The 26267-nt window shown below is 42.5% G+C and overlaps 1 protein-coding gene across 8 annotated transcripts in view; it reads right to left on the bottom strand.

The window, feature by feature from the left end:
• Yap1 (Yes1 associated transcriptional regulator) overlaps positions 1-26267 on the bottom strand; it is an 86285-nt gene that overhangs the window by 29193 nt on the left and 30825 nt on the right. For 4 of the 8 annotated variants that reach the window (XM_050162177.1, XM_050162181.1, XM_050162179.1 and 1 more), the window contains exons 3-4: positions 22567-22682; positions 11616-11735 (exon numbers count right to left, since the gene is read on the bottom strand). In XM_050162177.1, the coding sequence (XP_050018134.1) occupies positions 11616-11735; positions 22567-22682 (236 nt within the window). The remainder of the gene's footprint in view (positions 1-11615; positions 11736-22566; positions 22683-26267) is intronic. The other 4 variants (XM_050162178.1, XM_050162182.1, XM_050162180.1 and 1 more) reach the window with 1 other exon arrangement.

The raw sequence follows: 26267 nt of genomic DNA on the forward strand, positions 1-26267 counted from the left end.
CAGAAAATTAGAAAACAACTTACCTAAAGACCCAGCAATACCACTTTTGGGTATATACCCAAAGGATGCTCAATCATACCACAAGGATATGTGCTCAACTATGTTCTAACAGCATTGTTTGTCATAGCCAGAACCTGGAAACAATCTAAATGGCCCTCGACCAAAGAATGGATAAAGAAAATGTGGTACATTTACACAATGAAGAAAAAAACAGCAATGACACCTTGAAATTTGCAGGCAAATGAATAGATCTAGAAAACATTACATTGAGTGAGGTAGACAAATATATGTACTCACTCATAAGTGGCGTTTGTACATAAAGCAAAGAAAAACCAGCCTACATTTCACAATTCCAGAGAACCTAGACAACAATGAGGACCCTAAGAGAGACATACATGGATCTGAACTACATGGAAGTAGAAAAAAACAATCTCCTGAGTAAACTGGGAGCATGGAGACCATGGGAAGGTAGAAGGGACAAGAAGAAGAAGGGATGAGAGTGCAGAAAAATATATAACTCAGTAAAAACAATAATAAAAAAAAGATTATCCGCCATCTTAGAGGAAACACCTTCTCAGAGCAATTAAAGAACCTAATGCCTATTGTAAAAAAAATAAAATAAAAATAAAACAAACTATACTGCTCTGGATAATAGAACAACTATAGAAGAGAGAACAAAATACTCAGGAGAAACCATAATGCGAGTATCTTGGCAAACTTTTATAAACGAACAAAGACAAAAACTAAAAATACATATAAATGATGTTGTCATTGAAGATCTGGTAGACACAGGTAGGGATATAACAGTAATTTCATCTGAATCTTAGCATCCAAACTATCCCTCTTCAGGATGTAAACGTTCAGCTTTAAGGGATCTGAATTGTATCTCAGTTAAAATAGAGCAAAAGATGGATCGAATGGGTAGGACCAGAAAGACAGAGAGGAAAATGCAAGTCATAATGTGGCTAACACAGCAATGAATTTCTGGGGACATAATTCGTTACAGCAATGGAATACTCAGATTAATATTCTCTGAATCTCAGAAATAAACCATAAATTACATATATTTCTAGGAAAAATACTACAAGATACTATATAAAGAACAGTCACCCACCATCAGGTTGTACAAGAACAGGGTACAACAGCTGCTGATATTTCAAAGGCACCAACAGCCCCACCTTTAAAATGGTTGACAGACAAACCTGTATGGGTTAAGCAATGACCTCTAACAATAGAGAAACTGTGGGCTTTAAAACAGCTGGTACAGGAGCAACTAAATGCTCAGTATATTGAGTTCCAGCCCTTAGAACTCTCCTGTACTTGTTAAAGAGAAATCTGGAAGCGGAGAACAGAAACAGCTTGAAGAGTGTTACTAAGGTGATTCAGCCAATGGGCCCTCTACAGTCTGGAATTCCTTTGCCTTCTCTACTACCTAAAGGATGGCCTCTTACAGTTACTGATTAAAAGATTGTTTCTTCACTATACCTTTACACAAAAAAAGAAAAATTTGCATTCACAGTGCTAAGAGATATCAATGGAAGATTCTCCCACAGGGAATGTTAAATAGCCCCACCCTGTGTGAGTCACTTTGTGAGTCGGCCATTGAAAAATGATACGTAAGTAATTTCCTGAATCTATAGTTTACCATAAAATGGTTGACCTTTTACTGTCTGATAGATACTTTAGAAAAAAAAATGTAAAGAAAATTTTCCTTTGTTAAGGATTACATATTGCTCCTAAAAAATACAAAGAGGGGATTCTATTAATTATATGGGTTATAAAATAGGGTTACAAAAAATTAGACTGCAAAAGGCTCAAATTAGGAGAGACCCAGTGCAGACTCTTAATGACTTCCAAAGATTGGTAGGAGACATTTCCCATCTATGGTGCACTATTGGGATAGGTCCTGATGAACTGATTCATTTAAACAAAACCTTAGATGGTAAAAAGGACGACTTAAATAGTCCCAGGGAATTATTAGCTGAAGTTGAAAAAGAATTGGCTTTGATAGAAGAAAAATTAAAGACACACATGGATTGTGTGGCTCTGAATCTTAACTGCATTCTGGTTATATTACCCTCCAAACAATTCACCTACAGGAATTTTAATTCAGAGGGAAGATATGATCTTAAGATTGTATATTTTTACCACATAAGCCAAGTAAAAAAACTAAAAACTTATGTGGAAAAGGTCTGAGCTAATTTTAAAATGAAAACTAAGACTTTGTCAATTAGCAGGAATAAACCCAGCAGAAATTACAATAACTTTTAATAATGATGAAATTGACAAATTATGGAAAGAAAGTAAATTATAGCAAAAGAGCTTGTAATAATTTTTTGGGAAAGATTAACAACTATCCCAAATGATTAACAATTAAAAGCAAGAAAGTTCAACTTATAAAGAGAACTAACTGGATCCTTCCTCCCATTGTATGGGACACACCAGTAACTGGAGCCCTTACATTCCATACTGATGCAAATAAATCAGGAAAAACAGGTTACAAATGAGAAAATTTAAGTAAAGTGGAACAAAGCACCTATGATTCTGTCCAAAAGTCAGAATTATGTGCTGTTCTCATGGCACTAAAGAATTTTAAAGAACCTCTCAATATAGTTACTGATTCGCAATTTGCAGAAACTTTTTTCTGCATATGGAAACTGCTAAATTTATACCAGAATTTATAGAGAATTGACTTTATTAAATATTCAGTTACAAGATACAATCAGGAATAGGAATCACCCCATACACATAACACACCTCTGATCCCATATGGGTCTGCCAGGTCCAGAAACACACACAAAAGCCCTGCACAATCCCATTTTGCAGAGACTGGACAACAGATGATGCAGTAACCTCAGGATTTGACAACTAACCAAAAATTTTCTTTTCAGGATCCTCTAAAGATGCTACTGCCCCCAGACAGCAGGAAGTAAATTTAAGAATATGATGCCCACATTCCCAAGAGGTAGAGTGGGTGGTTTTTGGTCTTTACAGGGTTATGGATATTTGTTAGATTATAAATTGTTATTGGTAATGGTCATGAAAAAAGCTAAACAAAAAATAGGTTCAAGATTCTTGTTTTGAACAGAAAAAAGAGGATGCAGATAAAAAGGTAGATTACTGAATCTACTTTTAAAAGGCAACTACTATTTTTAAATGAATTGGATTTATAATAGATTATTATATATTAAATACAAATTCTGTATAATGATTCAAATTTGACATTAATTTGGTTAGAATAGTGTACATACATTTCTAATTATATTCAAGGTATTGTACCTATACAGGTAATTTAACAATGTAATGCAAATTTCTAGCCTTTGAAAGTTGTTATTAGAAACTTTAGGATAATAAGGAAATGCAGGTTAGTAATTAGGCACCTATTATAATTGAACATACATAGATATACTTTAGATAGACAGGTCATCTTCAAACACTTCACAGATCTACAGAATGTGGCTAAAATTAAAAGATATTTTAATAATATAGGATCTTTTTTATGACAATGAGACATGTCTGCTCCTGGCAACACCTATCTACTTCAGAGAAGATAATGGCATCAAAGAAACCGCACATGGAGCTTACTTTCTTTGTGGCAAAAGTAAACCACCTGCCAAGAAAATACCCTTGCCTAGACTGGTGGTAGTATGCTTTGCTAACAGGACAAGAAAGTGACTGCCAACCATTTTCAAGACGAGGAGGGACAGCACTTCAGAATGTCCTGCTTCACAGAAGTCAGTTGGGTATGCGAGGCCTGTAGGCAAGATGGAGATATCCTATTGCAGAGGAACTTTGGGTGACTGTCCAGGCAGCCAACAATTGTTGCTGTTACTACATTCTTGAAAGATGCTTGCTTGTACTTCCTGCTTACTCACTTAATATTATTTCCTTCTTGGGTCTCTGGGGAAGTTGAAGACTAGAGAGTTGTAGTGTTCCTCGCTACCCTGACACGGAAAGCAAGTTTTGATAGAAAGTAAAAATAGGTACAAGACTTTGGACTCACCAAGATTGGAAAGATATATTTTCACTGAATTTGCCAAATGCAAATAGACTAGACATTGTTGAAGTATTTACTGTCTGTATGCATTGTATACAGTCACTGCACATATTTTTCCTTATTTATTTATTTAGCTATATATTTTTCTCTGCTTCCTTCTCTTCCCCTTCTACTCTCTTCCATGGTCCCCAGGCTCCCATTTACTCAGATCTTGTTTTTTTCTACTTCCCTTCATTGTACTTATTGTATATAGTATTTATGTTAGTTATAGCCTCTTTTATACAGAAAGGGGGAATGTAGTGATAGTTCATTTGTATTTTAATAAAGTTTCTATAGGTGATTTATAAAAACCATTCCCCACCTTCTTCAAAGAGTGCTTTGTAAACACTATGTGGCTCCTCCCCCTATTTTCCCACTTGATCTTGTTATTCACTGCCTCCAGGACGAGACTAAAAGGCACAGAGATGGGAGATAAGAGTCATGCCCGAGGATTCCTCCTTGCCAAGGCGTGTTCCTGGCATTCCAAGAGAACACGCAGCACATTTTCACATCTCATGAATGCCACTGTGGCAAGCTCAGCAGGGAACTAAATACGAGCTGAGGACCGGTCTGAGAAGATCTGCACACAGTGAACAAGTCAAAAAGCCAGCGCTGGGATGACCTGTTGGATCTCTGAAAGCCATATGGTGGAGAGAAGCAACTCCTGCATGTTGTCCTCTAATTCCTACATGCGAGCCATGAGGCGACATGCATGCCATGAGACATGCGTGCACACACGGAAAATTATTTTGAAAAGCTGAGGCCAAGAGCAAACACCCACTGGGGGAAATGTGCTTCATTCTAATTAATTAAAAGAGTACACATGTCTGGAGAGACAGCACACAAGTGAGAGCACGGGCTGCTCCTCCAGAGGTCCTCATGACGCTCACCACCATCTGTAATTCTAGTTTCGAGGGATCCAGATACCGGGCATACAAGTGGTGTCCTGACAATGATACAGACAAAACACATAAAAATAAAATGAACCTAAAAAGTTTAAGTGAACAGTATTAGAAAATAGCCCCCATTAATTTGAGGAGTACTGGCATTTGAAATACGACAAGTATCAAAACAGACCCTAAGCCTGATAAGCATCTCTTCTATAGAAAAAAATAGAAAATGACAGAGGTTTGCACACTAGGCTTTTGTTGTTGTCAGTGAGAGTTTAAGTTAATTACTTATAACATACAATCGGTGAAAACAAATTGGGTGGGGAATAGTGTTGGTGTCCACCATCCCAGCACTGGGAAACCAAGAAGGAAGGATTACCACAGACTTAAGGTAAGCTGGAGCTGTACAGAGTGACAGGCCCCACCTCAAATAAAACAATAAAACCGAGTCAAAAAACAAAAACAAAAAACAAAGTGATCAATAACAAAACTGCATGGAAAAAGGCTAAGAACCTATGTTTCTCACCATCAGCTTCTAAAACAACACCTGAAGTAGACCCCACACTGCAACAAGCTAAAACTGGATTGGTGAGTTTGGATTTTCAAAACTAAACCTATCTGAGTGATGAAAGACACCAAAAGAGGAAGAACGCCAAAAGACCAGGAAGAAGCAGTCCAGTTGGGGAGTGTCTGCTTCTGCACGCTCACCTGGGTGTGGCTGCCTAGACAGAGCTCGGGCACACCTTCTGAGTATCTTACCTGTCCAACAAGACACAGCCAACATGGACCATCCATCTACATGGGGCCCAGCAGAGACCTCACTAGCAGGAAAGAGACAGAACAAAGGTTTCCAGGAAGAAGGAGCCCCACCCCCACTCCACCCCAGGGCAGTGAAAAACAGGCAAAGGAGCTCTTGAGACTTCTTCCCTGAGGGCTCTTGGACCACCCCACCCACTCTGCCAACTCCAGTTTTAATCAACTCTAAAACAGGCAAAGGGAAAAATTAAAAAGATAAAATAAAATCTGCTCCCTGATAAAATCCAGTCTGAGCTGCTCACACAACAAAGAGCAATTGTCCTGGTATGCACTGAAATCTGCTCTGACAGCAAGCCAAACTACCTACCCCGTGATTGCTGATAAGGAGGAACCAGGTCAGTCATAGGCCTCCCTGTGCTTCCTAGAAAGTATCTCGAATTTTCAGAATTAAGGTAATTTTTAGGGAAGAGGGAAGCCAGACAACCTGAAATCAACCCTGACCCTCTCTCTCCTCCCTCCCTCCCCTCTGGGGGAGGGAGGGAAGAGAAAATATACAAATTTAAGGAGAAATTTTAGGGCTTATATAATTTCAAACCTTGGACTATCACCATAAAGAATTACAGATGTGTTAATCTTAGCTTTAGGGTCATTAATTTCTAGTAAACTTAGCAAGTATAAATCTAAAATCAGATTTTTAATGAAAACATTAAACTACATCAATTCTTTCACAAAAAGGCATTTTTGTATTTTTTTCTAATGCTTACTGAAGGAATGATCTTCTAAAACTACAAAGAAAGAAATGTTTTTCTGTTGATTTTAAACCACAAAATGCCCATGGCCGTCTCTGTTTATATGACGTAAGGGACTGAATTAGCTACAAAAAAACTACAGTAAGTAGGCACATTAATTAATCAACTTATCTGAAATTTTACAATGTTAGGGTTTTTTTTTTTTTTTTACTATTAAAATCTGTAGCCTAGAACAGGTGTACAGAGAGGCAGGTGTATGCCTGAAATACCAGGACTCGGGAAGCTGAGGTCAGAAAATCAGTACCTTGTATCAACAGGGGCGGGAGGGTGCAACCAAGGCCATAAACCAGTAACTGAATTAATGTCTTTATTATCAATATATAGCTTGCTTGCCAATACTTAATAAGTCATACACTAGAGTGGTGCATGGTTTTCACTAAGATAATTCAAATAGTGGGGGAGGTGGCATACATGTTTAATCCCAGCACTAGGGAGGCAGAGGAGAGTTCCAGAAAGGGCAGGACTACACAAAGAAACTGTCTGGGGGAGGGGCAATGATTCAAATAGCATCAAGTCATTCCCCACCACACACACCTTTTGAGACAGACTGTCCTGGAACACACCCTTATAGACCAGGCTGGCCTAAACTCAGATCTACCTACCTCTACCTCCCAAGTGCTAGGATTTAAGGCCTACCACACCCAGGCCAAGTATTCTCATCTTTAACTGATCAACATAACAACAAGCAATTCTACCAATCCATTTTCCCCCTTCAACCTTCAAAAGGCTGTAGCTCCCAACCCCCAACAACACAATAGGGATGGAACAAAAAACGGAAATAAACTCAACAGAGTCAGGTAAGGCTTTATATCTAAAACAATGAAATAAATCAAAACAGAACTTTCTCCCCAACAGCTCATTCTGCTCTGGGGAAGGACGTGGACTGCTAAATGAGGCTAAATGAGGCGAGAGGAGGGTGTTCGTGTTCTAGCTGGTTTTCTCTGTTTCTGACTGCTTTGTTTCTCCTGTACAAAGAAATGGTGGCACTCCTGAGGGAAGGAGACCACGCCTTAGATTCACAGGAGATGGTGCCGTGGGACCTTCTCGCCAGATACCCGGGATCTACAGCAAAGCACCAAACACTGGGTTTCATTTCTCCATTTTTCCTTGGTCCGTTTCCTCACACAGCACCTTCCTGTCCTTCACTATGGAACAGTTAGTAATTAATCCTGTCCTGAATTAGTGACGTGTTGTCAGCAACATGCAGGGACAGACTGAAGCACAGGCAGAGATTCGGGGGTGAGCTGGGGCAGGAGCCACAGAAGAAAACACCACCTGCCAAACAAAGCCTGGACCATCCTTTCCTCTCCTTAAAGACTGGACCACTGGCTCCGTGCAGTCCCTAGTTCGTAATCCTTTCCTTCTCCTTCAGTCTGTAAGCAACAACTGTCCCATCTTTAGCATTAAGTCAATACAACTGGAACCCGAAACAAAATGTTGTATACATGTGTACATGTTCCAGCTTGCAACAATAGGTAAACTGCTAGTTACCATGTCTCAGGTGACCTTAAACTTTTGGATTTAAAAATTCCATGTTTAGCGGAGTGGCTCATGCTTGCGAATCCCAGCACTTGAGAGAGCAGGGCAGGAAGACTGTCAGCATAAAGGTCAAACATTTATTGCTACATAGTGAGTTCTAGGCTAGTGAGGGCTGGTGTCTAAAAATTAACTCTGCTGAATTAGCTCATTCAAATAGTCACCACGTAGAAACTGTACATATTAACTTATGCTTACTCACCCTGGGTGAATAAAAATGTCAAGCCCAAATATTAAAGCCTTTTTAGTTCTAAACCATTATTTACTGGCAGTGGGAAGAGGGTACAAAGTGTGCCTGTCAACCTAAAGGAGCCAGTTCTCTCTCCTACTTCATGGATGGGTTCTGGGACTGGACAACTCAAGTCCACTTTACTACTGAGCTAATTCAACAGTCCCTGGACTATTTTGGATATTTATTCAATAATCTTATGTGTCAAAAAACTCATGTCAAGGAATACTTAAGTTGGTCAGGAGGTGGTGGCACACACCTCTAATCCCAGCAAGTCTGAAGCCAACCTGATCTACAAAGTGAGTTCCAGGACCGCCTGGGCAGTTACAGAGAAATCCTGTCTTGAAAAACCAGACGAAAAAAGAAATGTGTAAGTTGAAGAACAGCTGCGGGGGAGACTCACAGGACTCAGCCTGTCTGCCAGTAACAGACCACCTCAGGGCAGTGGGGCCAGCTCTGCTAACCACCACTGCTGTAGGCTCTACTCCTCACAGGCATTTGCCAGGACAGTCTCTGGAGATAACGCTTATCTCTAGATGAAAGGTTAACAGACCCTGGCTCCTCTTCAAAGAAAAGTCCTAGCTTCGAAGCCAGTCTTCTGTGGCCTCTGAAACCCAGGGCCCTTAGAATAGGGTTGTTGAGAAGCCACCAGATACAAGGGGCCCGACTATAAATACTTTTCTTTCTCTATAGGTTTGATATCTCACACAGTGCGCAAAGATACACAAGGAAGTGAAACACTCATACATGTAAAATTAAATAATAAAGAATCAATTGGCTTTTTTAAAAAAGAACATAAAATTAAAAGAAATGATTAAATAAAAATCTGGGTGTGGAGGTGTGCATACCTTTAATCCCAATATTCAGGAGGCAAAATCAGAGACCAAAATAGTTCAGGGACTGTTGAAATAGCTCAGTAGGCCAACCTGGTCTCGGTCTCGGTCTCGGTCTCTCTCTCTCTCTCTCTCTCTCTCTCTCTCTCTCTCTCTCTCACACACACACACACACACACACACACACACACACACACAGGGCTCCTCCTTAAAGTACTTTAAGTACTTTACTCACCGAGTCATTTATCTCCGTAGTCCAAAATATGAAATAATTTAAAGTCAGCATAAATACTACATAACATTATCATATTCTTTAATGCAGCTAAAAGCAGAGAGCCAAGTTTAACAACCAGCATCTTCCAAAAGTGCATGCTAACCAGATAAAAAAATAAAGATGTAAAAAAGGAAGTGGGGGCCAGGTGGTAGTGGCACACACCTTTGATCCCAGCATTTGAGAGCAGAGAAAGGCAGATCTGTGTTCGAGACCAGCCTGGTAAACATAGTTTCAGAATTCCCAGGGTTACACGGAGAAACCCTTTCTCGAAAAACCAAAAGCAGTAACAACCACCAAGGAAGTTGTTCTATAAAAAGAATCTATCAAAGAATATAAACTTGAGAGGTTGCCGTTGAAGCAGGTGCTAAGTTTCAGTTCATCTTCCATCCTAAAAGACTTAGACACCTTTCTACTTGGCTTAGCTAAGACTCCACTGTATTTGGGAACACAGGGAAGAAAGCAAACTACACACTCATGGAAGCAATAACGGACACCATGTGCTAGTGTCTGCATGGCCTCAGGGTCAGAGACGAGAGGGGCAGTTTATACTTCCCTGGCAGAGATAAAACATACACAACCCACTGTAGCTAACGAACGCTGGGTTTGAAGGCAAGCATCAACTCCAGCAGCTAACAGCTTTCTTTTTTCTGCTCATACACTAGAGCAGAGACGCCCACTTGGTTGTTCTCCCTGCCCCCCACTTACACTTCAGCTCTGACGGCAAAGGTCTGGAACAGATTAAAAGTCGGGCCACAAAATAAAAAGCTCTGGCGTGTAGTCAACCCTGTCTGGAATACACATACACAGTGGGCCCAAAAAGGGAAACGAAAGGGAGAAGGGGGCAGGAGACATTTGCTGTATAGCTATCAAGCACGGACACGTGTGCGTGCATGTGTGCATGTTGCGTGTGGCAGGAGTATGTTGTATTTTTTTCCCACCTTAAATACCCACTGTTCCTTAAAAGACTCAGCTGTAAACTAACAGTCAAGATTCTCCCCTTTACTGCTAATGCTTTCCCCAATTCTTTTCTTTTTCTTTCAACAACACACACGTACAGAAGAGAGTAGAGAGAGTGTATGAGTGTGTTAAAAGCTAGTGGCGGTGGCACACCACAATTCTTTCAAACTCCCCAAGGGCAGATGAACTGAATCATCAAATATGATTAAGGAAACACGGCTGTTATCATCCCGTGGATACCAATGCAGCATTTAAGGGGTTTTCAACCACAGGGCTATTCAAGTATTAAAAAGAATCTGAAGTTGCCAACTGCTAACACGTACATTACTCTCTTAGCACCCCAACAGGTTTGGAAGTTCAAACAGTTGGTATTTGAGCCAAACTGGCTATCGAAATGACCGTCTAGGCTGCAACCCCACCTCTGATTTTCCTTGGGGGTAGGGGTGTCAACTAGTCCATAAAGCTGACACCCAAAGTCCACTCAAACTTCTTATTGTTGTTTGTTTCCAAGTAAATAGATGGGGGGGGGGGGGGTGTCTATACTGGAGGCTGTTATTTTTACCCAGCCTGGGGGTTGTGTTGAAGGCATTCACAGAGTTAATTATCCTTCCCAGTAAAGCCTGTGGCGTGGTCAGGTCAGCCCAAGGGACGCTTCAAAGGCTCCGCCAGCCGTGTCTGACCAGCACTCATCCACACATTGTTTCCATTAAGCAGCCCAGGGCCAGGATGAGTGCTCAAACCACATTATCTGTTCCTTTTTACATTCATTTTCCATGCTTTGGAAGGAGATTCAGAAAGTCATCAGTTGAAACTACCACCAGGAAGGAAATATGGACAAAAAGGAGGAACAGGGCACGGAGACCCTCACCAAATTTAGAAGGGGCTCTGCTTTGCTTTTCATTTCCTAAATAAAAAGTGCTGGAAAGGACCTTAACTAGGTTAAAAAAAAATGGTTGTAAAAAGCTTTCCTTAGGCTTGGCCTGATGCTCAGGGTGAGCCGCACCTTCAGCCCTGATGGTCCAGGTTGTACACATGCCTGAATGATGGCCCGCTTCCAAGAAGCATTGTAAGAATAAAGCAGTCAGACACCATGGCCCTGAGCTTTTACAACATCCACAGCTCACCCCAGGTCAGAAAGCTGTTGTGGACCTAGAGATCTCAAGGTTAAACAAAACCCACAGTGGGTGTGCGGCCACTGCTAACTGCAAGGCAGTGCAGTTTCACTGAGATGTCTTTTCCTACATCCCCCAACCCTTAGACTATCACCAAATGACCACAAAGGTTCTGAAGTAAACCTTTACCAAAACGAGGGTCAAGTCTTGGGTCCAGCCAGGATGTGGTCTTGTTTTTGTGGTTTATGTAGTAAACATCTCCATCCTGCGTCATGGCCTGCTCCCATCCATCAGGAAGAGGTCCTACAACACAGAAAACAGACTACAGTTGGCTTGGAGTTGGTTTCGATCTGGTACCTTAAGAAGCGAGCAGGTCTGGCTTAAAAAGAACAAACACAATTAGATATAAAGCAATGCATTAGAACTGCAATCTGTCAATAGAAAAATAAGGCAGAACACATACCTAAATCTCCTCCACGAAAACTAAACCATTAAATAATGAAACCAACATCCCCAAAGACAAAGATGAGAACTTTAAGGGATCAGATTAAAAGCACACTTTAGCTGACATAGCCACACTCAATTTAGACCCATTATTTATACAATGAACTTATACCAAGAATCTAGAATACAGACTATTAAAGTCTAGAAATATTAAAAGGCTTGTTGTAAACCAGAACAGAAACTGCTAGCATAAGAAGACTATGGCTGAAATTCTAAATTTGCTGGAAGTGTTGGAGAGGGCTAGGAAATATGTGACACCCGTTGGGAAGCAAAAAGATTTTCCTACGTTCATAAGAGTAAGGAAGCGTCTGCGGAGTAAGTAATGAAAGGAGGCCCAGAAGATTATGGATCCGCCCAACCATCCTCAGGCAGACAGAACTCTCAAAACTTTAACTGGGAAGAAAGTTCACCCCTAAGGTATTTTTGAAAAATACACAAGGTGTTTAAAAGTTCAAAGGTTGGTGTGGTGCATGCCTTTAATCCCAGCACTCAGGGGGCGGAGGCGGAGGCAGGCAGGCTCTCTGTGAATTGAGGCCAGCCTGGCCTACAGAGTGAGTTCCAGAACAGTCAGGATCTACACAGAGAAACCCTGTCTTGAAAAACTGAAAAAAGTTGAAAGTCCTAAGATACTGTGTGACTGAGATGGTGACCACTAGACAGATGCCTTAGTGAGCCACAACTGGACAATCGAGAGACCTTGATATTTTCAGTGTTCTTAAGTAACAACTCTGTTGCCTAGCAACCCCATTCCATCAGTGATATCGTGGCCTTCCATGCCTATTCAGGGACCCTAGCCCATCTGATAACTTATGGGCCAAGGGAAAGCAACAGGCCATGACAGCTCATCTCCACCATGTGATGATGGCACTACCACATTTAAATCCACACTGTGACTCCACCTGCTTGGTCTTGTTCTTGTCCCTATACACAGATGAACAAGCAGGCACATACAAGGTAGGTCTGGAACTCCAACACTTCTCTTTCCCGTAAATCTATTGCCCTAAACTTCTGCCAGAGTTCCTATTACAAGAAATCTATCAAGCTTTAATTATTATTAATTTCACTAAGAATGGCAGACTTACAAGAACTAAATCCAAGTGGACCAGGTATAGTGTCTCTCTCTGTCTCACTCACACACTCATACCTGATGTGGGAGTGATTTTTTATTAATAAAGAAACTGCCTCGGCCCTCATAGGACAAAAAATTAGGTAGGCGGAGTAGACAGAAGAGAATTCTGGGAAAAAGAAGCTTAATGGAGGAGTCGCCATGATTCTCCCGCTCCAGACAGACACAGGTTAAGATCCTCCCTGGTAAGCCAGTTCGTGGGCTACACAGAATATTAGAAATGGGTTAAAACAATATGTAAGAGCTAGCCAATAAGAAGCTGGAACTAGCCGGGCCAGGCAGTGTTTGAAAGAATACAGTTTCCGTGTAATTATTTCGGGCATAAGCTAGCCATGCAGGCGGCCAGGTGCCCGGGATGCAGCCCCGCCGCTCCTACTTCAACACATACCCTGTAATCTCAACTGTTCAGGAGACTGAGGCAAACTCACACAATAAAAAGTTCAAGGCCAGCATTAACCCAACCTTATCTTTAAAATCTTTTTAAAGGGTTAGATAGCTAACAGGTGAGAGCTTGCCTAGTATTTATTAGATCCTGGGTTTGATTACTAGTTCTGGAAAAAGGCATTAGTTCAGAAAGTTTTTCCCCAATACCAGTATGACTATCATGAAGAAAAGTGTGAGGCATAAATTACAGATATGGGCTGGGTGGTGGAGGTGCACGCCTTTAATCCTAGCACTTGGGAGGCAGAGGCAGGTGAATCTCCACGAGTTTGTGGCCAACCTGGTCTACAAAGTGAGTTCAAGGATAGCCAAGGCTACAGAGATCCTGTTTCAAAAAACACCAGAGGAGGGGTCAGGGAAACAGATCAGTGGGTAACTTGATGAGACAGCCTAACAACTTGNACACAGGAAAGTAACAGTGAAGCAAAAAAGAGTCCTTTACCTATCTGCTGATGTCTTTATAATATCTGCTGTATAAACAGATTGTTACACAAAGAAAGCGTGACTCTATAAACAAACAAAACAAAAAAGGAAAAAGGTACGTGGATACAGGCAACAGTAAGAGCAAGGAAGAGACCAGGAAGGTACCCGGACAGCTCTGTACCAGTTTAAGCTTTAATAGCAGAAGTAAGGTGAGAAAGCAGGAAAAGGAGTATGTATGATGCTAGACAATCTGGTGTCTGAGTGTGAGCCAGCCATCCATCAATCATCAATCAGTAGAAAGCTGAAAAGAAAGATCTTTAACTACAGTCAAAATTTAGTAAAACAATATAAAGCTAGGCTTCAGACACGGTCCTGAGGAGGAAATTTGGTAAGTTAAATTTTCTCTTTTTTTTAATTTTTATTTATTTTTTGGTTCTTGTCTCTTCTATTGAGAGAAGGTCTCCATCATCTCAACTCACATTCTCAAGCCAGGCTTTTGGGTGTTTTTCAAAACTAGACTACCATACCCCATATATCAAGGTGATAAAAATGGAAGGGAAAAGAAAAGTAAAACAACCCTTGTAAGGGAAGGAGAAAGATGCCAACATTTTAAATAAGATGTAAAAAGAAGGTATAAAACTGGAATTAGAATAAGAAAAACAAAAGATTAAAAATCATTTAGATTTATCCTTAGAAAACTACAATTTTATGTAGAATTTGTCAATACTGTTTGATTGATAATTTATCTACTAGAACAAATAATGCTAGAGATGATTCTACTACATGCACTTGCCTGTGTGTTCTTGCTTAGTGATAATGAAGGAAAACCGTTTACAATTTGTACTCAAAGAGGAAAATCTTTACTGTTGTCATGTCAGACCAACCCTCCTCCTCATCTGAAATCACGGAGGACACCGTGACCAGCACACACCCTACGGAGTGGTTAAAGTACAGGGCTCTCAAGGAGTCTCCTTAGAAGGTAGACCCAATGACCTCCTGGAGCAAGTAATCTGACTACAGGCCAATTTCAAGTGAGTACAAACTGTTGTCAGCGAGAAGAGCATGAACTCACTGAGAAGCCTCACAACCCATCACAAAACAGATGAAGACGCTAAGTTAGGAAGTAGCAGGTCTGGGACTCAAAACCAGTCAAGTTCTTCAGAGTCTCCTCTTCCTGAAACTTGTGAAAGTCTCAGGAATTTCCCCCTTAAAGCCTTGCACAAGTGAACACTAGTCCCCCTCCAACTGTTGCTGTCTTCTGAATGGGTTGTGTGCGCACTCAGCTTCTGATATAGTGACATTTCTGTGTACAAGCTTAGATGTTACAATCTAAAACCGTCATGTAAACCTGCTTTGGCAAACAAATACCCAACAAATTGTCAAGACACAATACGCACACACCAAAGTCTCAGAAAGATTCTATATCAAGCCAGCAGAACATGTTGATGTGACCCAAAGTCATTCTTCGAGACCACAACGGGCAGTGTGGGAGACAATACTTGGAACCACATGCCTGAAGACTTGGGGTGGAATCCCAGTCTGCCCAGTGTCCTGAGCTTACAACCTGGCCCATCTTGACTCAACATTCATTAGCCCTCTAATACTGGGAACACTCTTTAGTGACGCTACTTCTCAGTGTGTACAGGAGATGACACTCATAATTAAAGAAGAAAGTTCCACATAGAATCCTTACAGTAGGTGTTCTTGAACAAACAGTTCTGTGTCTGAAAGAGCAGTAAGTGCTCTTACCACTGAGCCATGCATGTCTCCAGCCCTGGAGTTATGTCTTTAATGGAATTCTTAAAAATTTCAAAATAAGGCTCAGAACCCTTAGCCGCCCACACTAAGGCATTTGGAGAATGTCTTCTGCTTCAGGTCTTTCCACTGGTCTCAGCAGGTGCAGGCACGTCTTCATCTTTCTTATCTTCACTGGGCCCAGAACCCAGACACTCACCACTCACCAGTTACATTCCAGCCAGACTCATGCTACAAATGCTCCCTGATTTCCTGTCTGTTAAACGGATAAGTTCAGAACCTATGAGGACCACATGGCTCACTTGCTAACCTGCTCTGACTTCCTGAAACAAGGCTCAAGACCGCCAGCTGTGCTCTGCATGGACTCCTCCCTGTCCTCTGATACGCTCAGTCCATCCTTGAGTCCACCTAGGCCTCAGCTCCACAGACAGCAAATACAGGAGTTACAGTGAAAAAGCAGTCTCCCGCCAGCCCTGGCCACTTTAACTTGTAATTGGTCTATCTTCCCCTTTCCATTTTAACTACAGGAAACACGATGTTTATGCGATGTTTATAACCTTCTCATGATTTCAACAGTGGCTGGCATACCGCGTGAGTATGGGCTGAGGGAGGAGTGCAGCTCCTCCATTGTTGCCCCCACCCCTAGCTTCCCGTGTCCAGCCTGCAGGCTCAGCAAGGGACAGGCATTCGTAGCATTCCCTGCTGAGATTCTGTTACAGAAAACACAACATTGCATATTAGTTGAGTGAATGATTTTTGGCAACATCTAGTCTCAAAGCACAACAGTGAGCACCATCAGAACTCTCCCCTACTTATGATGTTAGGTAGACAAACTTCCTAGAATGCCACATACACCCAGAGAGCTGACAACAGGCCACTCTCCAAATTTCACCCATGTAACTCCAGTCAGATTTCCACCCCCGAGACAGGGTTTCTCTGTATAAACTTGGCTGTCCTGGAACTAGCTCTTGTAGGCCAGGCTGGCCTCGAACTCCCAGAGATCTGCCTGCCTCTGCCTCCTGGGTGCTGGGGTTAAAGGTGTGTGCCACCACCGTCAGGCTCCAGTCAGATTTTTTTTTTTTGAGAATTCTTACATGTACACAATCCACAAGGCAGTCTGCCATATCCCCACTACCTCTGGACAACCTCCCTTCATGTTCATAACTAACTCACTGAGGGACTGGAGAGATGGCTCAGGGGTTTAGAGCACTGGCTGCTCTTCCAGAGGGCATGGGTTGGGTATCCAGCCTCCGTATGGCAGCTCACAACTGTCTCTAACCCCATCTTCTGGCCTCCAAAGGCACCAGGAGTGTAGATGGCACACAGATGTACAAGTAAGTAAAATACCCATACACATTTTAAAAAGAAAGAAAAGTGACTCCCCGAGTCCAATCAGTGCTGCTCGAATGGGCACAGGTATAGCCTTGGAGCCATCGGTATGTGCAAAGACAAACCCTCCTGGGCAACACCAACGAAGAAAAGGACTCCTGTTTTCCAGCAGCTGCCAACTGCCTACGGCCTCCAGAGCCCATCCTTCCCGGTGTGCTGGAGCATGGACTGGCTTGACTTTGCGCAGGTCACCATAGGCTGCGAGCTAACCTGCTAGGTCCACCCCATCCCTGTGGCTCTTACAGTCTTTCTGCCTCATCTTCCATGATGGTCCCTGAGACTTAGGGGACACAGGTCTATTATGCATGTCCTATTTACAGATAAGGGTAAAATCTGAAGATTAATGCTAATGCGACAGCTCAGTGGTTTGGTAAAGTGCTCACTTAGATTTCAAACTGCTGGAGTAAAAGTGGAGCTAAGCTTTATGCACTGATAACCTTATGTACATTTCTTCACATACTACTTAGGAGCTCTGCTACTGCTGCAGAATTCAGTCCATCTCACACTCCTGCCTATATATGGTAGTCTAGATGCCATTTTTGAAGAATTAGCATCTTAATCTTTCACACAAATACTCCTCCCATGAGTCACAAAACTGCTGGAGCAATAGTGACCAGAAGGATTTAGAAATCAGTGGAAAAGACAAAAATAAAATCCTAGCACTCACCAAGAGAAGAAACAAAACAGGCATCTCATTTGGTCCTTGAATGTAAATAATTTAATCTCTTTTCACAAAGATTCCAAAACATCTACAAATAATACTGAAAAAAAGTGTAGTGCGGACACTATTTTTGAGTGCTAATATTTAATAGCTCGTTTTCCTCAGGACCGTGCGGTGGCGATTCCATGCAGCTACACTCCCCCCGTGCACTCTCCAACAGTGTGCTCTGCTCTTCTCGCGTTCTCACGTCAGTGGCTAGACCAGGCTGTCCTTGAACTCACAGAGATCTGCCTGCCTCTGCCTATTGAGTACTGGGATTAAAGGCGTATGCCACCACTGCCTGGCCAGAAAAGACTTGGGTTTCCATCTGCTCCCAATGATTTAGGGGCTAACTGCTAATGCAAGGCTTGGAAACCCTGCCTCACTTGCTATAGTCAAGATCTTTAGAAAACGAAACAAAAACCTCACAGCAATATCTAGCACCAGCCTGTAACCACGACACCTGGTACACAGGAGGGAGAGGAGTCAAAGCTCAAGGCTAGTCAGGGCTGCAGATTCTATCAAGGCTGGAGATAAGGCCAAGGATTAAGAGCACTGGCTGAGTTCAGTTCCCAGCACCCACTCCTTTGAACTTCTGCAGATTCCCATATGCACGTGACACACATACATACACTCAGACATGCATTAAATAAACAAAGACTCTAAAATCCTGTTATGGAAAGGCTGGCAGAATGGTTTAGTAGGTAGGATGCTAAACCTAAAACCTGAGTTTAAACCCTAGGTCCCAATGGCAGGAGAGAAATGATCCCACAAGTTATACCCCCTCCCCCCAAACACACACAAACTCTCTCTTTCCTATTCTGGAGAAAAGAGAGGCAGGAGGAGGGCAGGCAAGAGAAAGAAAGTAGCACTATTAAAGTTACAGAAAACAACTACCCATTATCCCACACTTAGGAAATTGGGTCAAGAAGATCATAAATTTGAGGCCAGCCTGGGCTGTAGTTGGATCCACCTCAAAACAAAAAACAAAAAGGTTAATTATAAATTCAGTTTTCGATACAACTACTCTGGGTTTAAAAATAAACAGAAAAAAAAAAGAATACTTGAGAAGTGGGTGGCATTGGGTGATATCAAAAGTCATCTGTGTAGAATGTATGAGAAACTCTGAGCAGAGAGAGGACGGCTGGAAAGCTGTCCCCATAAGCGGGTATGTGCAGAGGTAAGGCCCGGGCTGGCCAGCCTCAGAAGAGTCCTGGTACTGTGTCCAAAGCCATCTCCAAACCAAATGGCCATCTTACCCTTTGATGTCAGGAAAACTTAAATCTCTGTACTTCCTTCATGTGCCTGTTTGCATTTACAGACTCCCATATTGGGAACAGGGTAGGGTGAACCGGAGTAGGGCTGGGGCTTTACAAGAACCACTGACCGACAGGCCCAAGCGGCGTCTGCACTACATGTAAGAGTGGTGTATACTAACCAAGATGCATGGTCAGGTTTCCAATTCAGTGGTAGTGTTGCCTGGTTCTGGGCCTGATCCACAGCACAAAGAACAAGCCAAATTTCTTCTTCCTTTTCTTTTTCTTTGGACTCAGGATCTCACGTAGCCCAGGATGGCATTCAAACTATGTAGCTGAGCTAGTCATTAACTCCCGATCTTTCCGCCACCATTTCCAGAGTGCAGGGCTGGTCAGACACACTGAATCCCACTTCTAAGGGTGGTAGATTACCCATGTTTACACTTTTCATTCCCTGGGGCCATGACTCTTCCCTCCCTGCACCCTCCCACCTTTTCTTTTGCAAACACTCTACCCTCAAAGTCATTTTCCCCATTTCTCAGATTACCTGAATTGCCTTGTAGGGAAGAAAAACAGCCATTTTGTTTGAAAACTTTGTAAAAAGCTATTTGTGACAGAAGTCAGAATAACTAACAAGACAGACTGGGTCCTGGTTGCACTGACTGTGGGTTTCATTACAATATTATTCCTGCTTGAGTTTTTGTTAATAATGTCTTGTTAGTACAGTACTATATTAATAGTGTTATTTACATATGTCATCTTAAAATAATCAGGGAAAAAAGAGAAATCTGTCTTTTATGCAGTCTGTCTCACAGTGCCATAGTCAGGAACACTGCGTTGCCCACATCAGATGGGCTTCCTAAGTCTGAAAGCGACAAAGAAACTCACTACTTGGATAAAAGCCCCGAGGCCTATATTTGATCACAAAGAGCTCCAAATATAAACACAGTCCCAAAGATGGTGTGGACAGATGTTTTAAATTACTTTAAATGAAGTAAAACCAGCTACCAGTAATTACAAATAGCTTAATTACAAAATATTAGATATTTACTTTGTATTTAAATTAATCTTTTTTTATATCTTTTGTTTTTGAGACATCATTGCCCCCTCCCTCCAACGTCCCTCATACCCCAGGCACAGAGCCGCTTTCCCGAGAGACAGATGCCCATATACTGAAATCAGCAGGCCACTGCCTCTCATTCCATGTGGGCACAAGGTCTGCTGATCATGGCTTCTGGAGGCTGTAGTACGTGTGGCTCAAGCCTAAGGGGTGCTTAGCATGAGCATCAGGGTTTGCTCTCCAGGGCCCCCAAACTACAGCTCCTCTAACTTCCATTCCAAAGCATTTAATTCCATTCTTAAATCTCTACTGTCACAGAGGACAACCAAAATGTTCTCTAATTTAGAGTGAGACTCCCAGCACCCGAGAGGTGCAGGCAGAAGAAGATGGAGGCGGCCAGAGGCAGCCTAAGCTATGCAGTGAGTGCAAGGCCAGCTAGGGATACGTAGGACCTGACCTCAACTATGTGAAGTCCCAACTTCAATTCTCAATTGGGAGAGAAAAAACCCTAGAGTAAAAGCCACAGCATTGCAGATGCATTCAGCGTTCAGCAGATGAAGTCGCTGGCATGTTTCCCTCAGGAGATACACAGCAGGGCCCCACAACCCCTGGGTTTTATATGCAATGATTCGAACTAACGTGAGTGAAAAGTTAAAACTGATTTTTAAAATATATGGACATTTTCTTGCTACTTCACAAAATAATCCAGCATGACAACTGTTTACGTGGTTAAATCACATACGTAAGTTAGCAATTAAATAAAGCACAAAGGAAGTTACTTGTTAACTCTGTTTTGTAAGGGACTTGGGCGTATTAGGCTGGGAACCCTGTGCACGGGAGCACAGGTCTCACCACGCAGCCTCGCCTGGAACTTGCCACTTCTGCCTCTCATCTTGTGGTGCTGGGTTCCTGGCATGGTGACGTTTTAAGGTCTTTTTTTGTACTATCTAACCTCAAAGTCCTCCTTAAGTGACAGTGTATTTGTTCACTAGAAATAAAGCTACAAGGACACCACACAAGCTTTTGGTGACAGTGCCACGCCCCTGTCCTCTTCTGTTTTCTCTACCACTTATGACACCGTTTAACGACTGGGGGTGAGGGGTGGGGTCTTAAAAGCTCACTAGCAAATTCTGAATCTGACTTCTACACTTTAAAAACTGGCTAATACCTCCAAGTTTAAAGGTAACTGAGTCCAAAGTCTCTTACTTTAATACTTAGACCATGAACAAAACTGGTCTGCAAACGGGTGGGAGGTCAGCCCAGAGGAAGGACGTTTTCCTGTGTGTACCAAGGTGCTCGTGTGGCAGCTGCAGCCTTGGGCCCCTCTAACCAAAGGGTGCGTGGTGAGGGAGGTCCTGTAGACAAAAGCCAGAGGGTCCAGAGGTTAAGAGCCTGGCTACTCTTACAGAGGATCTCAGGTTGGGTTCCCAGCACCCATGGCTCATAACCGCCTATAACTCCAGTTCCAAGGCATCTGATGTCCTCTCCTGTCCTCCATGGACACCAGGTATGTACATGGTGCACCATACACACATGCAGGCAAAACATGTTAGATCTCAGAGTAAGAGGTGGCTCTGGGGTTCATGACAAACATGGCCTTAATATATGGTAGTTATAAATATCCTTAAGGTATTTAATATTAATGTTAATATTAATATTGTTATATTATAATATTATTAATAATAATGTTATGGTAATATAAATATATGGTTTAAAATAAGTTTAAATGTGGCAAGGTGGTACACCAGCACCAGGCAGAGGCAGGGGGACTGCAAGTTTGAGGCTGGTTTGGACAGATTCTATTTCAAAAACAAACGAACAAAAGGGGGGGAGGGATCATGAATACCACAGCATGAAGTCCAGCACCCCTGAGGCAGTCATGCAATACAGCTGTGCTTTTTCTTCTTTAGAGCAACTAAAAATAAAACAATGTGCTTTTCATCACATTACAAAAGGATGAGGAGTGCCAACTCAGACCCCGGGCGGAAGTCAGCAATCAAACACAAACACACATGGTACTCGGTGGTGCACCAGAAACCCCAGACTTGGGAGGTAGAGGTAGGAGGACCATGGTTCCAGGTCAGTCATCACTCCTCAGACCACCTCAGGAATGTTTGTGGGGGAAAGGGGGAGGTGAGATGGTCCCATGGGTAAAGCTGCTGGTTGCCTAATAACCCGAGTTTGAGCCCTGGGTCTCAAACGCGGTGCTGGGAGAGAGCACACCCCTAATGTTATTCTCGTGTCATTGTAGCCGTGCACACAATTAAGACACAAACAAACACGATACCAAAACCTGAAAGAACAACTTAGACCCTAGAGGAAGACTGCGCTGACGGCGCTGTAGGAAAACTCCCCACAAGCTACTTTGAAATAAATCCAATGCGCCCACATGGCACTGGGTAGAAAACTTTCTAGGTTCCCTAAAGGAAATCAGGTATCCAAACAGATTGGCTGTGGCTCTGCAGCAGGGTGGTGCTCACCTGAGGCCGCGTTCATCAGTGTCTGGGGCACCGCTTGGCTGGCAGATGCAGGAACGTTCAGTTGCGAGAGCATGGCCTTTCGGGGGTCCTGCCATGTTGTTGTCTGATCGATGTGACTGAGACAAAGAAAAGTGAAAGTCAGACAATATGGCTCCCCTTATCAGCAAAGGAGGTCAAATGAAAACACCCTCACACACCGCCCAACCCCAGCAGGGAGTCCTCACTCTGCCACACTTTCACCTCTGAAATGTGTTAAATATGAGATCTGGAGTCTTAGGTGACACCACTGTTTCCTAGGACAGAGTGTCACTTCTAATTCAAAGAGAAAGTGGTGTCTGAATCACCTAAGGTGAGAATTGGGATTAAATTCTGGTTTGGCTAAAAATGATAATTTAACAAGCTTTTAGGACTCAAATTCTCTTTCAAAAGTAAAATGTCCTATTAATACATATACTCCAAAGCCAAAGTTAAACGGGAGAAGGAACTGAGTACCAACAGCCAACTCTTGTTCCTGTGCAATGTTCCTGGACACCAACTACAGCTTCCCGCCATAATACTGTGCCCTTACACTGTGAGCGCCCTCCCTCTCTTAAATGGCTTTTGGCGCCTATTTTATCACAAACATGAAAGCGGTAATAAGTACACAATCATTATCCTAAAGTGGAAGGAGACAGCAGCTCATCAACAGCTTAAGCACAGTAGGAAAAGGCTAGCGGTTGTGGAAAGAAAGGACAGTAAGTATATCTGTGAGGACCGGGAAAGAGTTCAAACTTGGGAAAGGCATGGCGCCTGTCACTACACTCATGTTAATGCTGGTATAAGCACACAAGTTGTCTTTGACCAGCTCCTCTTCTCCGTGGCTGATCAGGTCAAGGCCATACAGCCTAAACTTGGTTCGAATTTTGCTAAGCCTCATATAGGGGATGTTGGGACTTACTCCACCTTCCCAATCCTGTACATAAACCGTCTACCCCGACAAGTCACTGAATCTTTACCAAATTGTTGGTACAATTTTCCCCTAAAAAAAAGAGAAAAATTATTTCTAGTTTTTTGGTATGTGTCTGAAGTTGTCCCTGTAACCTTCTCGCTAATCCATTAAATAAGTTTCCCCCACACTGCTCAGCTCCGGTGCTTCGACCTCAGGTACCACCAACCATCTTGTGTTCCCCAGCAACTTAAGGCGGTGCCAAGATGTCACATGTAACAATGCTCCTGTCATGATAATGGATTGAACCTCTGAAAATGTAAGTGAGCCACTCCCGTTTAATGTTTTCTTTATAAAAATTGTCATGGTCATGGTGTTTTTTCACAGCAATAAAAACCTTAAGACAATGGGTCAACTCAAAAATCAAGGCAAAAAATAAGAAGCCACCAACCAAAGCCCAGGGATGGCTCAGGTGGAAAATACACTTGTCACAAGTCCTGACAACCCAAGTTTAATCCCTACAACCCAATAAAGGTGGAAAGGGAGAACCAAGTCTGCCCTCTACACACACACACACACACACACACACACACACACACACACACACACACACAAAACCATGGCAGATAATTAAAGAAAAAATAAAATAAAAAATTCTTGGTTGTGCATTTAATTATCAAACACAGAATCAAGGTCTGGGCATAGAGGTGCATGCCTTTAATCCCAGCATTCAGGAGGCAGGGGCAGGAGGGTCTCTAGTTCAAGGCCAGCCTGGTCTACAGAGTTCCAAAATGTCAGAGCTGCATGCATATCATTTTATCTTTCTGGGAAAATAAGTAAATTTAATAGTTTAAAGTCCCGATAACTAAACAGCAAGTTCACAGAGCAGACTACCCTATCCCACAGTGTGCTATTCTTCCCCTTCCGTAGCAGCAGTCTTAAAAGTGGTTCCCAGTTTAAACACTTGTGTTTTTATTTCTAAATGTTTCTATTCGGAAAGTTATAGATTACACTGTTACATTCTTCTATTACATGTACCTCAGATGAAGAATCTCAGAGTGGAGACAGTTGTCTGGTAGTTGTGCAGGATAAAAAGCAAGAATAAGAGGCTGAAAAAGTAGATTTTACAAGCTTTTTCGTTTAATAAACATTTTCAAAAGCAGATTTTCAAAAGGGGCTTAGACATACAGTATCATCAGGTCTCATTTATGGTAGCATCAATTACTTGTGCTAGTTCCAGACTGTAACCAAGATGACATCGTTTTGAATCAGCAGGATAGCTCAGCAGGCTGCACTGTGTTTGGCTTCCTGGAATCACCTACCTCCCACGTGGGAAACAAAGAGCTTGCTCTTATGAGCCTGTCTTCTGACATCCACATGGACACCATGGCATGAGCAAGCAACACACATGGTTTTTTAAATAGAAGAGACAATTTGCACTTATAGGCCAAAGCAACCGACCTCTTTCTCATATTAAGAAAAGCTGATTTAGCTGGGCATGATTTTAATCCCAGCACTCAGGACAGGGCTGCACAGAAACTCTGCCTCTAGGAAAGCAGCAAGGGTGTTTTTAGGTTGGGTGTGAAGACTGTTTGAATTCTGAGCTTTGGCTGTTGCCGTTGGCAGCTGGGCCAGATTTCCTGCCCCCTATCAAATCCATGCTCGTTGTGAAAGTGTTATTTATAGCCACATGCTACAAGCTATTCTCAAACCAGGAAAGCCTGTGCTTAACTGGCTCTAGGACAGCAGTACACTGTTCAATCTAACCTCTCCAGGTCCCGTCGGAGACCACAGCAATTCCTTCTTATAAACCCATCACCTATCTTTTAAAACTCTCAAAGACTCAGAGGAAAAAACAAGACGTAATTCTCTGATAAGGACAACTTATGCACTTTTCTTCTATGGCAAGTTTTTCAAGAGGGGCTGTCAGAAAAGCCCAAAAGCGTGTGGTGGGCAGAGACCAAAATGCCTGTGACAAATGATCTTCAGAGTAAAATGGCACAGCGTTTTGTAACCTGACCTGGATGGAAGGTTTCCCTGCTCATAAATAGGAAACAGCTAAGAGACCACACACACCTTCCCTCAGGAGTTGCTCCGAGAGGGAGTGAGGAACAGCTCCGGGGGAGGTCATCTTCAGTCAAATGGTGTCTCTCTCAGCAGTTACATTCAACATGCTTGTCACAACATTGTAGCAATGGACACCACTTCTCCCAAGGTCACAGCTTTTCTTTTCTTTTCTTTTTTTTTTTTAAGATACAGAAAATGACAAAGTCAGAATACGAGGGCTGAGAACAAAAGCCAAATGCCAGGTCTGGGAGTTCTCAAGGACTTGTAGCCTTTTCCTAACTGGTATTGTCAGGAAAAAGAATGAAACAAGAAACACCAGCACTCAGGAGGCTGAGGCAGGAATTCAAAGTTAGTCTGGGCTCCAAAGTGAAATGCTGTTTAAAAAACTGAAGGAAGGAAGGTTGGTTGACCTCTAGCAATTTTAAATTATCTCCTAAATCACCTTATAGACATGTTGTTTTACCTAAAAATGCCAGATTAGGGCTTCACTGGTTCAGTCTTACTGTAGTTGATTAAACAAACTGACTGTCTTTAAATGACAGGAGAGGTCAGAAAAGTGACTGTTGTACTGAGAAAGGCGGTGTTAACCTAGGGTTCCAGGCTGCCGGTGAGAAGGTGAGACCCTGAGGTCAGGAAGCAGAGATCTGCAGTGCAAGACTCCATCTCACCCTCCACTGCTGTGACATGAATGAAGCCTAAGGCCCTAGAC

The sequence above is a fragment of the Alexandromys fortis genome, unplaced genomic scaffold (assembly GCF_014885135.2).
Source record: "Alexandromys fortis isolate MF-2015 unplaced genomic scaffold, M_Fortis_MF-2015_v1.1 scaffold_112, whole genome shotgun sequence".
In the NCBI taxonomy this organism is placed as follows: Eukaryota; Metazoa; Chordata; class Mammalia; order Rodentia; family Cricetidae; genus Alexandromys; species Alexandromys fortis.